The sequence below is a fragment of the Zootoca vivipara genome, chromosome 2 (genome assembly GCF_963506605.1).
Source record: "Zootoca vivipara chromosome 2, rZooViv1.1, whole genome shotgun sequence".
Lineage (NCBI taxonomy): Eukaryota > Metazoa > Chordata > Lepidosauria > Squamata > Lacertidae > Zootoca > Zootoca vivipara.
Genome location: NC_083277.1, coordinates 54,276,463 through 54,292,190, shown reverse-complemented (window position 1 = coordinate 54,292,190; position 15,728 = coordinate 54,276,463). Strand labels below are relative to the sequence as shown.

The following is a 15,728-nucleotide window of genomic DNA, read 5'->3' as shown; positions in this document are numbered from 1 at the left end:
TACAGTGGGGGCTTATGTTAAGTGAGTGCTGGGAAAAGAAAGAGCAGACTGGCAGAAAGGCTACTGTGTTGGGGGGAAGAGAGATAACTGTGGCAGGAAGGCAACAGTTTCCTAAGAACAGCAAAGGTAATAACAATAACAATAACAATATATTTATTTTATTTATACCCCGTCCATCTGGCAGGGTTTCCCCAGCCACTCTGGGCGGCTTCCAACAAAATATTAAAATACAATAGTCCGTAAAACATTAAAAGCTTCCCTAAACAGGGCTGCCTCCAGATGTCTTCTAAAAGTCAGATAATTGTTTATTTCCTTGACATCTGATGGGAGGGCATTCCACAGGGCGGGCGCCACTACCAAGAAGGCCCTCTGCCTGGTTCCCTGTAACTTGGCTTCTCGCAGCGAGGGAACCACCAGAAGGCCCTCGGCGCTGGACCTCAATGTCCGGGCAGAACGATAGGGGTGGAGACGCTCCTTCAGGTATACTGGACCGAGGCTGTTTAGGGCTTTAAAGGTAAGCACCAACACTTTGAATTGTGCTCGGAAACATAGGATGAAGGAGTCAGTATGGAGGAGGGGGAAAGCGTGGAACCCATATTTTATTTATTTAGTTACTGGCTCTCCCTGTCTCCATATTATTAGATCAGGCTGAGAGTGAGTGACTGGCCCACTCAGCTTCATGGCCAAGCAAGGATTTGAACTCAGGTCCTAGTCCAACATTCCAACCACAGCTCTTAGGTTAGTTAAATGGAAAATCAGATTATTCTCCCTCCTGAACAGAGATCCCCCCTTAAAGTGGTAACAGAAAGCAGCTAAACGGCACCTGACATCTCCAGAGTATGTGCTCAAAGAAGCAGGCTGCACATTGATTCATAGAACAGCAGGCAATCGACCACGGGAGCTGCGTCCAATAGGCCAGTGGCAGATGATGATGATGATTACTATTATTAATTTATACCTTGCACACCTGGCCGGGCTTCCCCAGCCACTCTGGGCAGCTCCCAACAGAATATTAAAAACACAATAAAACATCAAACATTAAAAACTTCCCTAAACAGATGTGCTCATACCGTAGATCCCAATCACAGAAGACTGAGTTTGCTTGCAAACCAGATGCTTGACTTCAGTGCTTAAACTCTCAAAGGGGATGATAACAGCTATCATTGCAAATGTTTTTGCTCCCAGTACGTTTCCGAGCACAATTCAAAGTGTTGGTACTGACCTTTAAAGCCCTAAACGGCCTTGGTCCTGTATACCTGAAGAAGCGTCTCCACCCCCATCATTCAGCCCGGACACTGAGATCCAGCACCGAGGGCCTTCTGGCGGTTCCCTCATTGCGAGAAGTGAGGTTACAGGGAACCAGACAGAGGGCCTTCTCGGTAGTGGCACCCGCCCTGTGGAACGCCCTCCCAGCAGATGTCAAGGCAATAAGTAACTATTTTACTTTTAGAAGACAACTGAAAATGGCCCTGTTTAGGGAAGTTTTTAATGTTTGATGCTGTACTGTTTTTAATATTCGGTTGGAAGCCGCCTAGAGTGGCTGGGGAAACCCAGCCAGATGGGCGGGGTATAAATAATAAATTATTATTATTATTAATTTATTTTATTTTAAAATGCTTGAACTAGTACACTTCAGTCCGGTTTCCCACCACCCTGTTGCGTGGTGCCCCTCCCCACTGTGGGGATCTGGTGACTTCTGTTTCAGTGTATCTGAAGAAGTGTGCATGCACATGAAAGCTCATACCAATGACAAACTTAGTTGGTCTCTAAAGTGCTACTGGAAGAAATTTTTATTATTATTATTTTGTTTCGACTTCAATGGGAGTCAGTGAATAGTGCAAGACTGAGATTTTTTGCCCAGGGAGCCAAACTTGTATATTTCCATATGTAATTCTGTATAGATTCTACCTACTTAGAACCAGAAGAAACATCTTCAGGTAACTTTTCGCCTTGTTTCAAACAAAAACAAGTGTGAAAACAAATGTACCCCACAAATATATATATAAAAAACCCAATGTCATGCATGTGTCATGCATACTTACCTGGCAGGGGAAACACCTTGATCATTTACATTTTGCCCTTTGATATTTGAATCCGTATTTGTCATCTCACCATTTATCTGATACTTAAAATTTGCTGGCTGACACTGTATAGTGGATGATATTCAATAATTATGCAAAACACTACAAAAGCCTTGAACAATTCCAGTTCTGAAAAGGAGGACACCCAGTCCCAGAGCAAAAACAAGAAGAGTAGTATGACTTGATCTTGCCATTTTCCCAGTTAAGGATCAGCCCTACAACACCCAGATAAGCCAATTCAGTCATATGGAAACATATTCTGTAGCCTTTCAGGCAGAACCAACCAGAAAATGATCTTTTGAACTTTTCCTATCAAGTTGGGCTTGCCCCCAAAACAAGCACGGTTGAATGCTAATATCATTTTACATTTCGTGGACAGAATTTAGATTTAAAAATCCAAAGCTCCTAAACTAAGAATCCAGAAAGGAGATAAAGCAGAAAACGAAACTTACATTGCTTTTATGGCTATTTTAAAAACCACAAAGAATTGTTTTCAAGATTGTTTTATTGAAGTTATGTTTAATCCATTTTTAGCCCATTAAATCTTCATACCATTACACCATCCTTAACTTTCTGCTTTAGCTACTTGAAGATTAGAAGGGAAGGGGAAGCAATGAGTGTGGCCTGTCTTGTGAAGAAATGTATTAATGGAGCTGGGATGTTATCTATAATTATTCTTGGAAGCTGTTGGATGCATTATTTTGGACGAAGCATTGAAACCCTTCTCTCTTGATGCAATGCCAGCCTGGGCTGAGATGTGATCTTTCTAGGTTCTTTTTAACTCGTGGAATTAGCCATAATAGCTGAATTGGACTCGGCATTGAAACCTACCACATTCCAGGGTAGCGTGCTTGTGAATATCTCATGATAGCAAAAGTACAAACAACTGGGTTGGTGGGTTGATGTCTTGCTCTGTTTGTGGGATTATTGGAAGCTTGTTTGGCAAAGGATGCTTGACTCCACTGAGTCTTCTAACCTTCATTTTTTTATGATTTTAAGATTTAGTGACACCAATACTTGGAATTGCTGAGACAGGAAAAAAAGAAACATGTGGTGTATTTAAGGAGCCAAAAACCCAGCACAGATGCATTCCAAAAGCTAGGCAATTGGACCAGAGCCTCCCAGGAACTGAGAAATTCACAAAGTCAGGGGGAAGAATTCAACATAAGTGGTGCCTCGCAAGACGAATTTAATTCATTCCGTGAGTCAATTCGTTTTGCGAAAAATTCATCTTGCGAATCGCGCTTTCCCATAGGAATGCATTGAAATTTCTTTATTTGCCCATAGGAACGCATTAATTAAATTTCAATGCATTCCTATGGGAAACCGCGATTCGCAAGGTGAATTTTTCCGCAAAACAAATTCATCTTGCGAGTCGCCATCAGATCGCAAGACGCATTCGTCTTGCAAAAAATTCGTCTTGCAGGGCATTCGTCTTGCGAAGTACCACTGTAGTACCATGGCAATCATTCTACCAGTGGAAGCATTTCAGCTTGGCCAACACAGCAATTCCCCTCTCCTCCCCCACCCCCTGCGTGCCATGGTTCTGGGTTCTCATCACCACCCCCAAGCCAATTGGGGGAGGGGAGCGGGGTGGCAAATGGGGGCAAGAGAGGGGAAAGGCCCAAAGCACTTGCAGAAACTCTTGTGCAGGGCTTCTGCTAGCAGGTCTTATTAGGTGAATCTGGTGCAGGATATTTTGGTCTCACGTAGGGTAGATTAGCATACCGGCAGACACACACTTCAGCATATAAAAATATGTAGCTGCCTTATATTGGTCCATCTCGCCCCACACTTTAATTGGCCGTAGCTCCCCATGGTCTCTGGCAGATGCCATTTCCAGCCCTGATAGCACCTTAAACAGGAGATGCTGGAGAATGAGTCTTGGTCCTCTTTGCGCATGCTTCCAGGGCTACTCTTTTGATGGAGGTGCTGCTATTGTATCACACTGCAGGCTAACTGTCCTTTTGCTTACAGTAAGTAGTCTTTTCCCCATCTGTGGCAAGGTCCTGATGGGGAAGAGAGAAGACTTGTTGGTGCTCACAACACTTTTTAAAGGCTACCTTGAGTATGGCCATACCTAGGGGTGATACAGCCAAATTGAGGGGCAATAAATAGGCTTCAGCATTTAAATAATTTTAGTTCAGTTGGACTTAATACCACCCACCACTACCCCGGCAAAAAAGGATGCAGGAGGGTCAGAGTTGTGTCACACCAGCTGACAAGCCTTCCCCTATCTAGTGCCTTCCAAATATTTTGGCTATAGTTCTCATCCTTGACCACTGGTGATGCTGCCTGGAGTTGATGGGAGTTGTAGTCCAAAATATTTGGAAGGCACCAGATTGGGGAAGGTAGTTCCTGACCAAGAGCCTTGTGGACTCACATATCTCTCCATTGCCCTGCATTCACCATCATGGTAGTAGCACTGCCCTGCATCTGATAAAAGGCAATTAGCTCAGCCAAGTATTGCAGTTTCATCTGGGAAAGTGCAATACCCTTATAGCAGTAGCAAAGGTGAGAGGAAATGAACCCGAATCTTGCATAATAGTTGCTCAGCTAAGTGTGCTAAAAAACAGACCGAGGGAGAAAAGTGAATGAGAGAGGCCTTCCAACGCATTTGCTTTCTCAGAGCTTTTACTGAAGTTGGGGGGAGGGAGAGACAGAGTGGTTATGAAAAGGTAGTTATGACACCAAGTTCCAGACATCTGTCTCCTTTAAGTTGTAGTGCTATCAAGTGTAGGAAGGGTGTGCAAGGATGACTTTCATGGTGGTAGTGAATGCTTCCATTCCCCGGCATTCCACCTACCAGATCACATACGAACTCTGAAGGTATAAGGTGCTCTCATGCTACAGCTCTTTAGGGTTTCCAAGTGTATCTTTATTTTACTAGATGTGCTTGGCTACAGTTTCAAAACCCAACAATGCCTAAGCCCTTACTTTAGGCTTACACCTGAGATCATTTTTAAATAATAGTGCACCATCAAAGAAGGAAAAGGTGTGTGTCTGCTATTTGGAAAACGGAGGAGTCGCCTAGTTGAGAAATGTCTAGAACAGATATCATCAAAACTGCCCTTGGAGTAAAGTGCTGGATCTGCAAAGATGCATTATTGGAATTCTGTCTTTTCATCGTAAAGGGAAGGAGGACAGATGTTTGACTTCACGACAACATTGCTGACATACCCTGCATGAAGTATATTGTAATACTGTTCAGCTCGACTACACTCCGGTCCTTGGAAGGGCTCCAGCCACAGCGGCTTCTCACACGAGGCACCAGTCCACTGAGGATAGCAGTGACACTGAAATTGTTCCCATGCGGACATGTCTTGATCTGGAAAATCTGCCAATGAGGACTCCTCTTCCCACTGCTGCGGGTCCAGGTGGAGGAAGGCTTCCTGTTCGCTGGGGTCCCGTCTCACGCAACGTCCACGCCCGTGGCACAGCTCACGGCTGCACATGCGCGCTGCTGTGGTTACATTGACGATGTATGGGCCCAGCGTCGTGGTGATGTAATGCTTGAGGCTCCTGCAGCTCTCCTAGAAGATGGAAAGATAGAATTGCTGCTCAGAACATTCTAGGGACTGGACCCATCGGCACTGAGGATGGGAGCTTCCAGCCATTTCCATTTAGGCAGAATCATAGAGTTGGAAGAGACCACAAGGGCCGTCCAGTCCAACCCCCTGCCAAGCAGGAAACACCATCAAAGCATTCCTGACATATGGCCGTCAAGCCTCCGCTTAAAGACCTCCAAAGAAGGAGACTCCACCACACTCCTTGGCAGCAAGTTCCACTGTTGAACAGCTCTTACTGTCAGGAAGTTCTTCCTAATGTTTAGGTGGAAACTTCTTTCTTGTCATTTGAATCCATTGCTCCATGTCCGCTTCTCTGGAGCAGCAGAAAACAACCTTTCACCCTCTTCCATATGACATCCTTTAATATATTTGAACATGGCTACCATATCACCCCTTAACCTTCTCTTATCCAGGCTAAACATACCAAGCTCCCTAAGCCGTTCCTCATAAGGCATTGTTTCCAGGCCTTTGACCATTTTGGTTGCCCCCCTCTGGACACATTCCAGCTCGTCAGTATCCTCCTTGAACTGTGGTGCCCAGAACTGGACACAGTATTCCAGGTGAGGTCTGACCAGAGTGGTACTATTACTTCCCTTGAACCAACCATATGGGCAGGTGAGCATGGTCATTAGTCCAGGTAACAAGAAAACTGGGAGAGGAGTGGGAGAAACAGGTTATCCTATCCCCACCAAAGCTGGAATAGCTGCTGGGTTACCGGTGAGGTGGGCAAAGAGGGTATCTGTTTTCTCTCTTGGGCTGATTCTCAACTTAGGAAGTATATCCTAGGAAGAGGGCTTTCTTGGCCATGGTATCCCACCGACCGAATGCTTTCCCCATGGAGGCTGGCACCTGTTTTGGTGCCTGGTAAATAGCTTCTTATTTCCTTTAAATAGTAAAAGTTTAAATATAATTGTTTAAATCTGCTGCATGGTTGTTTCACGGTGGATGGTTGTATTTGAATACATTACAGGTATTCTCAGGAAATGTTGTAATTGGGAAGCATATAAAGGTGGTTCATGAATTAATAGACGGAGAGGACATTGTTGCAGAGATACTCACCGGTGACTGGGAATAGGAGAGGTCACCCCAGAGCACAACCCCAGCAGCCCCAAGTGCTGCACTCTCTCCAATTGTATACACCAGGTCAGCCTGAATGGAGAAAAGGAGAGAATTGTTAGCACTGGGCAGCTTTCTACATGAGAAGTGCAACGTATCATTTTGGTGATATTAACACATTGCATTAGTCAGGTTTTCTGGCTAGTTACAATGGATAGATTTTCACTGAATTTTTCTGGCCCAGTTAAGTTCTCTGGTCAGACATGAGTTGTAGTTTCTGTAATGCTTCAAAAATCTGACCAATTTGTTTAACGAAACACCACAGGAATGTGGCTTGTGAACCCTTTTTGTGTGCATTCTTTTATTCTCCTATGTTTATGCAGCATTTTCCTCCAGCTATTGCTCACCCACGTCTACTGAATCGGAATTTGCTGCATTAAATAAATTATGCAACGAGGTGACATATTTCAAGCAGTTGTTAACAGATATAAATGTAAATTGTGAACAACCAGTACAGGTTTATGTTGATAATCAAGCATGTATAACTTTGAGTAATACAGAAGGTTTGAAATCACGTTCAAAACACATTGCAGTGAAATACCAAAATGTACGTTGCAATGTACGTTGCAGTGTACAGAACAAAGTGATTACATGTACTTATGTATCTAGTGAGGAAAATATTGCTGATGTGTTAACTAAACCATTGTCAAAGATCAAGAACAAACAAATATGTAAAGGTTTAGGTTTGCTGGAAAACGCAAGTGAAAATTTCTCTACACAAGAGTTAATTGGTTCAGAAGAATCTGAGAGGGGGTGTTCGGGTTTTTGCTAAATTAGTAGCATGAGAAACCATCAGATTGCTTCTTCACACAATCAACTCTAGGACAAGCAATTAACACTAGGCAGAAAGCCAAGGTCTACTTCTGCCATAGTAACTGCGCTCTCATTGGTTGAGATCAGCACTGAGACCTGTTATCAGAGAAAGCTAGCACAGTGTGTGGTGTGGTGAGTGTGGTCAGTGTAGGAGGAGAGGTGCTGTATCGGTTGTGTGTGTGTGTGTGTGAGAGAGAGAGAGAGAGAGAAAGAGAGACAGAGACAGAGAGAGACAGAGAGGAAAGGATTTATTTTACTTTCGTTTTTGAGTTCTAAAATTGTACATAGAAACTCTGGATTTCTTTTATTTTAATAAATCCTGTATATAGTTTACTCTGCGTCCAGACGTCTAGTCATTTAAGTTACCGCCAGAAGCTTCCGGAAAAACCTGCACAAACTCTGCTGTATTCAGGCTGAAGTTACACCTGACACTTAAAAACACTAAGAACTTTCTCCTCCCTAAATCCAGAGATGCCACTTAATCAGCAGCTTCTAGTACATTGGCCAAATTTGGTCCAGGATGGATGGATCCCCATTTGGCCCGCAAGGCTAATTCCCCCACACCTGACATGGGGCTGGATCACCTGCGTGACTGAGTGCCTTATAGGGTTTGTGACCATAGAGCCAATTCTTGTGGAAAGCAAGGTTGAAGTCCTCACCCATCAGTGATGGGCAGTAAGCTCAGGCCTACCAGATTGTTTGTGACCAAGTTCCCCATGAGGAACATAGTTATGAGATGATTGACAAATGGGTTGCTCCACCCACCTATCAAAGCTGGCTCACAGAATTGGGGAAAGATGAGGGTGTGGCCAGCTGGGCCAAAAGGATTCCCCATTCCTGACAACACATTTCTATTAAAGCAGTTAATTAGTTGCTTCCTGTTCACTCGCAGCTGGCTGCAGCATTAATGAAGTATCTCAATTAATTAGCTACTGTGACTGCACTTTTATATACATATATCTATATAAAGGGTGCAACTGAGAAATTGGATGTGAAAGACCAGGATTCAAATTCCATCTGAAGCATTAAATTGACTGAATGGCCTTGGGCCAATAATTTTCTCTCAGCCTAACCATCCTACCTCACAGGGTTGTTATGAGAACAGAGTAATGAAATACCCCCTTTGTGACACTCCAGGCTCCTTAGAAGGACAGGATAAAAATATAATAAATGAATAATGTATGGTGGCAGCTAATATTCCCCACAGAAGGAAATTTCCAGCTAGGTAAGATATTTGCACCTCAGTCCTAGCTGTGTTTACTCAGAAGTAAGTCCTACTGAATTCGGTGGTGCTTACTCCCAGGTTAAGTGGGTTTAGGATTGCAGCCTTAACCTTTATTCACTTGCTACGATTGATGAAGACTGCGTAGGCCTATTGTACGCAGTTGGCACCTCTCAATTCTTACCTCAGTCAGGTACCGTGAAGAATGTCTGTAGGAGACTCTGGAATATGCAATCACAGGGAGAGGCTGCTTCACACCAAACTGTGCCACGCGAAATGCTTCTTTGAGGCGGTCATGAACATAACGCTGGTGGTAAGATGTTGGGAGCTTTGGTGGGAGGTAGATACTGGGATAGAGGGCAGATGAAACCTTCCAGAGCCACATGAGATGATCATTCCACTGGACCTCTGTGGGGTTGCAATGACCAGTGTAGTTCTCTTCGTTCTCCCAGTTGTAATTGAAGCAGTCAGGGAACCCATAGAAGCCCCAGAATCCCTGTGGCCTCAGAGACTTCCCCATTTCTAGAGTTCTCTCCATGAAGGCCCGAGCTGCCTGTTCAAACTCTATCTCCGCAACATAGGATTGCTCCGTGAGGGGTTCATCAGGCCTTCTGTTCCGTGCCAGTTTTTTAGAGGCCGCCCTATAGACGTTCTTGGCACCCCAGTTCCGCCTCCAGAGAGGCCGCCACTCCTCCCAGTCCACCACGGCCAGTCCCTGGAAATCAGGCTTCAGGATTTCCAAAATATCTCTCGAGACCGTCTCCAGGTGCTTCTTCAGATCGACGTTCTGAGGTACCCCTCCATTGTGCCATTTGCCATCTGGGGAGATGTAGGGATAGAGCCCAAACTTGTTCTTGTAAAAAATGGTTATGTTCTGGCCACGAAAAGCATTGTCCTTGTTCTCCACAATGCCATAGGCTTCCAGAGGCAGGGTGATCCCAAAATGCTCTCGACACTTGGCTGTGGGCAAGTTCCACACCACCACAAATGGCTCCTGCTGGAAAACAGAGCTGGCCGTTGCCTGCTCCCAGTTATACCCTCTCAGGCACTGGATGACCCCAAGGAGGAAGATGATGTGGACTGAAATGGTTCTGTCCAGGATCATGGTGGGTGTAAGAAGCCAATGTCTCTTCTGGGGCCCCTCCTGCTATGTTTACAGATGTGCACCCTGGCAGGGAGAGGGGATAAGACAGAGTAAGATCTTCCCCGTGCATTTCAATATCTGACACACAGGGCTAGGGTAGTGTAGCAGTTAGGCTCAGATTAAGGCTAGAGACAGCCAGGTTCAAATCCGCTTACCAAGGCGACCTGATGTGCCAAGGTAAGCAAGGCAGTTTTGAATTCATGCTCCCCATAAATCACTGGGTTGCTTTGGAAATCATTTTTCCTCTGCCCGGTGGGTTGGTTGGTTGGGTAGGCGGGACTGGCCCCCTCAGGTTAGATCCAGAACTGGCCCACCCTCCATATGCCGCTTTGACAGGTGTACAAGAATCCTATTTAGCAATTACCTGGAACCATATGATGTGACGTGATTAAAATTTAAACCTGCAGCTGCAAACTTAAGATTGTGCTCTTCATTCTTCCTTCTGAATTGGGCACTGGGGCTGCACCTGCTATCATGACATCAGGTAATGGACAGGTGACCATGGTTTGGGCCAAACCACCATATAAGGAGGCCCAACAAGGCCTCACGGATTTTACAGGGAAGAAAGGCAACCATGCCAGTCACCTGGATCTCCTTGAGAAAATGTGGAACATAAATATAATTAATTCAACCAGCCTCACAATATTTTTTATTGTATTTTAAACCCGGGAATCTGGGCTTGACATGGATTCCAAATGGGATTGCTTACCTTGAATATCAAGGTATCTTGGGGTGCCTTATGTGTCTCTAAGCTTTAAGGGAGATAAATTCATGAGCTAAACCCAGGGAAAGGGAAAGGCTGAGCGCCAGGAAGCGGAGAGCTGGCTGTAAACTTACCTAAAGTCACCTTACTTGGGAACAGAAGCTGTTTGGATTACACAGGCATCTATGCTGCCAGGTATTTTTCCACAATGGAGAAGCCCAAAACTCAAACTGGGCTGCTTCCACTTGTTGGTTTTGTTTTGTTTGCTCTGTGTCATCCCCCTTGGCTTCATTTCCCACTCTAACATTGCACTATGGAGGATTAGAATAAAGCCTAAGAAACTGCATGCCAGGATCCTTCCCTAGTTGAACTACTGACTAGCTAGCCTCTGCACTAGAAGCAAGCTAATGAATTAATAGGGCATATTGTCTGAGCCAACCTGTCCAATGAATCCAGTGAGGCTCAGGATCAGAACCACACGGCCACTCTGAAGCCAACAGGTCATCATTAACATCACATACACAAACCCCTAGCCCACCCCCTCCCTGCAAAGGAACACCAGGGTTCAAACCCAAACTTTATTACAGACTGGCCAATTCGTTGACTGGTTTTGCAATAATCTTGGGACTAGATAAGCATACTGCCATGCCATCATCTTGGGATCAGGTAAGCATTCTGCTTCCTGAGTCAACATGGAAAACCCCAGCCATCAACTCTCTGCATTGCAATATTTCCTTTTAGTGGAACAGGTGTGGCAAAACGTCCTTTCTCCTAAGCCTCTTTCCTGCCATGATGTGCGCTCTGATCTTCATGTAACTGGTAATGCATAGAAATCATAGCATTATTTTCCTTTCTCCATCTTTTCCTGTAACCACAGTTTGGTGTAAAGCCATTGCTAGATGTCCCAATAGTTTACTAAGGACATTTGGCTTCACTTAAGTGTGTAGAGTGTTCCTTATTGAGAAATGATCTATGCACATCTACTCACAAATTGAAGTTCCCAGTGTACAGATGGGGTAAAACATAAAAAGGGTCCCTTGTGCCCTTGGCAAGGAGCTGTATTGATGCCCTCCCCCTGAAAAACCCATTTACCGCAATAGTCATATTATTTGTCTAAAACCACCCCCTCTACTCCAGTATCTCAATTTCTTCTGAGGCGATTCTGCCATCCAGGCAATCTGCCTCTCATGACTAACTCTCTTTCCTTGGTCAGAGCAATCTGGAGAGATTTTTTTGCAGGGGCCAGTTTCACCATCCCCTAGGTACACCCCTGGGCATACAAGCTAAGAATTATCGTATTGGGTGAGCTGTAATAAATAGCCTCACATGTTCAGACATGCGACTTGACAATCAGGAATTGGACATTGCTGTAGAGCAAAATCACACTCCCAGGTTTGAAAAAGCCCCTTTTCATAATTAAAACATTGATATGTAAAATGGAAAGTACTGGAGTCAAATCTTACCCTTAAAACTCTTAAATCACTAAGGCATAGATGCTGGTTTTGGTTACTCAGTAATGTGAGAACAAGACTCACATGCTTATTTCATGTTATTTCAAAGCTCAGCTCTGACACTGAAAACAAATTTTGGGCTTTCTCCAGTTCAAAAGAACTCATTTATCATTTCCACCATTTCCTCCTCAGCGGGCATGCTGATTTGCATAATTATCCGGCTTTTATAACCTCGACTCAGGAGTGATGTATTAATGAACCAAGGGTGTATAGCAATATGGATTAAAGAATATCTGATGGTCATGTTAGCCTAGGAGTAGAAGCAAGAGTCACCATTCATGGGGAAGAAGATTTGAAGATTAGCATGTTACAACAGCAACAAAATTGATCAAGGCTAGGGTGTGCATTATTCTGTTGTTGTTTTTTAAATTACATGTTGGTGAATATAAAAGCACCAATCATAGCCCAGCCAACTTCCCACCAGAAAAATCTGTTTATTGAGGAATTTTGTATGGGAGAGTCGGATAGGAAAAGTAGAAATGAACCAAATTATACAGTCTCACCATCCTAACAATACCGAAATATTTTGATGTGCATAGCAAAAAAACCTTGCTAATCTACATGCAGGAAAACATCCTGCTTTTCTCTACTATGAAGTCTTAAGAGCAGAGACAGCTGGCAACAGGGATCACTTTACTGAATCCTCCCTCCCATTATTAGTAGGCTCATTATTAGAAGGCTTTGTTTCCTGCACGCTGAAAAGTGGAATAAATTGCAACAATGGGCTTACAAATAGCACAAGTAACATAAGAATAATATTTGTCACCTTGAGCTCCTTCAGGAGGAAGGGATGTAAACTGAATTGTGCTTAATCCACAAGCTTGCAGTCCGCTCTTCATTCCACAGGACACCTAAGCCAGAAGTGCTGATGTGACCAGCCCAGCTGCATTTTTAGTACCCAAATTTGATGACATCATCTCCTACTGCACCCCATTTCTATCTGCTATATCATGGCATAACGAGTTACTCAGCAGAACTGAGCCAGACTCAAAACAATCGCTACCTGTATGGTTGCCTCAGGGCAGCTACCTGATGGCATGGTTAGAAAGCTGATTCCGCTCCTATGGTAAAAGATCCCTAATCAAGTGTCATGATTAACTAAATTGTGTTTTGTTGACTTACGTTACACCAGAAGGTAATAAATAAAAATATCACAAAAATTCATTTTCCCTTGCCTGATTGTTCAGACAACTTGGCAGGTTTAAATCTACAGGTTTTTGTAGAAGTAAACAAGAACTCAAATTGGTTTGCAGTTTGCCAAGTTCACTGTGAAAGGCAGCAAGTGTGGGAGGAAGAAGAACATGTAATAGCTGCTAATGTGCAGTTGCACAGGCCAATTGACGTGCTTCAGAGTCTGATGGCTTGGGACTGACCTTTTTAAAATGCAGCTTGTTGTGACTTTAAAAAGCCACACACTTATTTATCAGTGACTTCTTTTTCACCTGAAACCAATTGGTCCCAACAATAATAAAACAATAAACTGAAATAACTCAGAAGCATAACTCACACAACCCCCAAACCAATCCCTAAAAAGAAAACAATATTAACATTATTTACAACTAAAAAGCAACCCCAACATATAAGCCTAACTCATTATATTCCATCAAATATTTCTAATAGTCTGGGATGTAGGCAATGGTTTTAACCTGGCACCAAAGACATATGGGTTTCAATGGGGAGATGGAGAGTGCCCTCTCGCTAACTGCCACCCTCTGAACCTGTCTTTAGTGGACACTCAGAGAAGATGTTCGCGGGGTCTGGATATGTTAGTTTTTGGAGCAATCTCCTTATCAGTCTTCTGTGTATAAAGCATGTGTCTTTCCCAGCTACATCAGTGATGTGTACTTTTGCAGGAGAAATTGCCAGGTGGGTTCAAAAGAGCAAAGATGTTGAAGCCAAGAGACTCCGGTCTGTAACCTGTCCATGTTGCTATTTCAGCCTGTGCTCAAGTCTCATACAATCAAATCAGCACACACACAAACTGGACTGAATTCAGATAGATCAACCATGTTTTGGCCAGATGTGAACTGAATTAGCTACGAGGCCAATTCTGTGCATGTGCAACAGCCATCATAGTGAACGGTTCATGTGAACAGGCCCAGCAGAGTTTAATAAGCAGAGCTGAAGCTGCTCTATCTGTCAGGCAATCAAGGGTCTCACTTCCCCTTAGGAATGTAAGAAACTGCTTTAGAATTAGACAGTTGGTCTATGAAGCTCAGTGCTGTCCATCTCTACACTGTCTGGCAGTGGCTCCCCTGGATCCTGAATCTGCATGCAAATAATAAACCCTACTATTGAGTCGCTGTCCATTTCCATTGCTTCATGCCACATAAATCACCTATAATGAGCAGAGAAGGATGAAACACTGAAGGCATAGTACTTGTGGCATGGTCAATTTCTTTGGCAGAAAGTGTCACGATTCCACAACACCTTCACAGAAGAGGAACAATCCCTACATACAAAAGAGAGGTGTTCAGAGCATACATCCGTGATTTTATTTGTATGATCAGAGGAACTTTGCAGAATATTTTTTTAGGGGAGGGGGAGAAACTTTTTCCTTTGAGGGACCAGAACTCTGAGCTGCCCTGAGATCTGCAGGTATAGGACGGTATATAAATTCAATTAGTAGTAGTAGTAGTAGTAGGTACAGAGGAAAACAGCCCAAGGTGACCAGATTTTTGAAAATAAAATGTGGGAATCCTGCAAACCACACAGGTCTATTGTCTCTTCCAAGAAACAAGGGACAAAGCTATTGGTGTGGTTTCAAGCATTATTATTGGAAAAATATAAGCAGGTGGTAGAACATGGCTTCTTCACATGTGCTTAAATGAAAATGCTTCATAGGAAAATGTATTGAACAATGTAGATGGTAATACACAAACTGGCAGTTGTGTTGCATTGTACCTGCAATGTCATTTGTGCAGTTGTGGGTGAGGGATTGCAAGAGTCAATACTTGGTATGAGTTGGAGATTATTTTCAGTTAATGGAAACCTCAGCATACAATGCGCAATGCAGAAATGAAAGCATCTGTGATCAAGCACCCAATAGCCTGCATGTGGTATTGTTGTTTGATGACACATAAAAGTTGCACACTCTCCTACAGCAGCCTTTTCTCAGCTGCATCCACAGAACTGCTGTTCCAAGGCTGGAAAGGAGGAAATTCCAAATGGGCTTGGGCTCTGCATTCTTAAGAAGGAATTGTCAAGATTTTGAAGTAAATGTAAAGATATAATAATAATAATAATAATAATAATAATAATAATAATGCTTATACACAGTAAAAGTTCGAGGTTGCATCAGACTGAGACGCATTAGAATTCTCTTATAAATTGACTTCATGGTTGTACAAAGTCTTTAATTACTCTTGCTGTATTACGCTATTGTGACTATTGGACAGGAAATGGAATTCTCCACAAAATTGTGGCATTTATTTTCTGGCTTTGGGCTCCATGGAACGGACGTCACACTTTTAACTGCCCCCCTCAATGGAGAATGTATTTTATAAAAGCAAGAGCTGAGCTAATCTAGTTTAGAAGAAACAGCAAGTATGCTTCCTACAAGCACACTG

At 43.6% G+C, this 15,728-nt stretch overlaps 1 protein-coding gene across 1 annotated transcript; it reads right to left on the bottom strand.

Moving 5' to 3' along the window:
- Positions 1–1,626: 1,626 nt before the first annotated feature.
- HYAL3 (hyaluronidase 3) lies at positions 1,627–9,906 on the bottom strand. Its single transcript, XM_035106032.2, has 4 exons — positions 8,986–9,906; positions 6,710–6,799; positions 5,262–5,614; positions 1,627–4,090 (listed from the first exon to the last, which is right to left on the bottom strand). Exons 1-4 carry the CDS (start codon positions 9,904–9,906, stop codon positions 3,994–3,996), a joined length of 1,461 nt encoding a protein of 486 aa, XP_034961923.1. The 3' UTR covers positions 1,627–3,993.
- Between the last annotated feature and the right edge of the window lie 5,822 nt (positions 9,907–15,728).

Bases quoted from the DNA above. Each gene is read 5' to 3' on its own strand.
- HYAL3 (XM_035106032.2), bottom strand. From the start codon at position 9,906: ATGATCCTGGACAGAACCATTTCAGTCCACATCATCTTCCTCCTTGGG. The intron at 6,800-8,985 runs GTAAGAATTGAG...TTCTCCATTCAG, and splicing joins CTTCACGGTACCTGACTGAG to GCTGACCTGGTGTATACAAT. The intron at 4,091-5,261 runs GTATGTCAGCAA...CTTCCCCATCAG, and splicing joins TACAATATACTTCATGCAGG to GACCTTGCCACAGATGGGGA.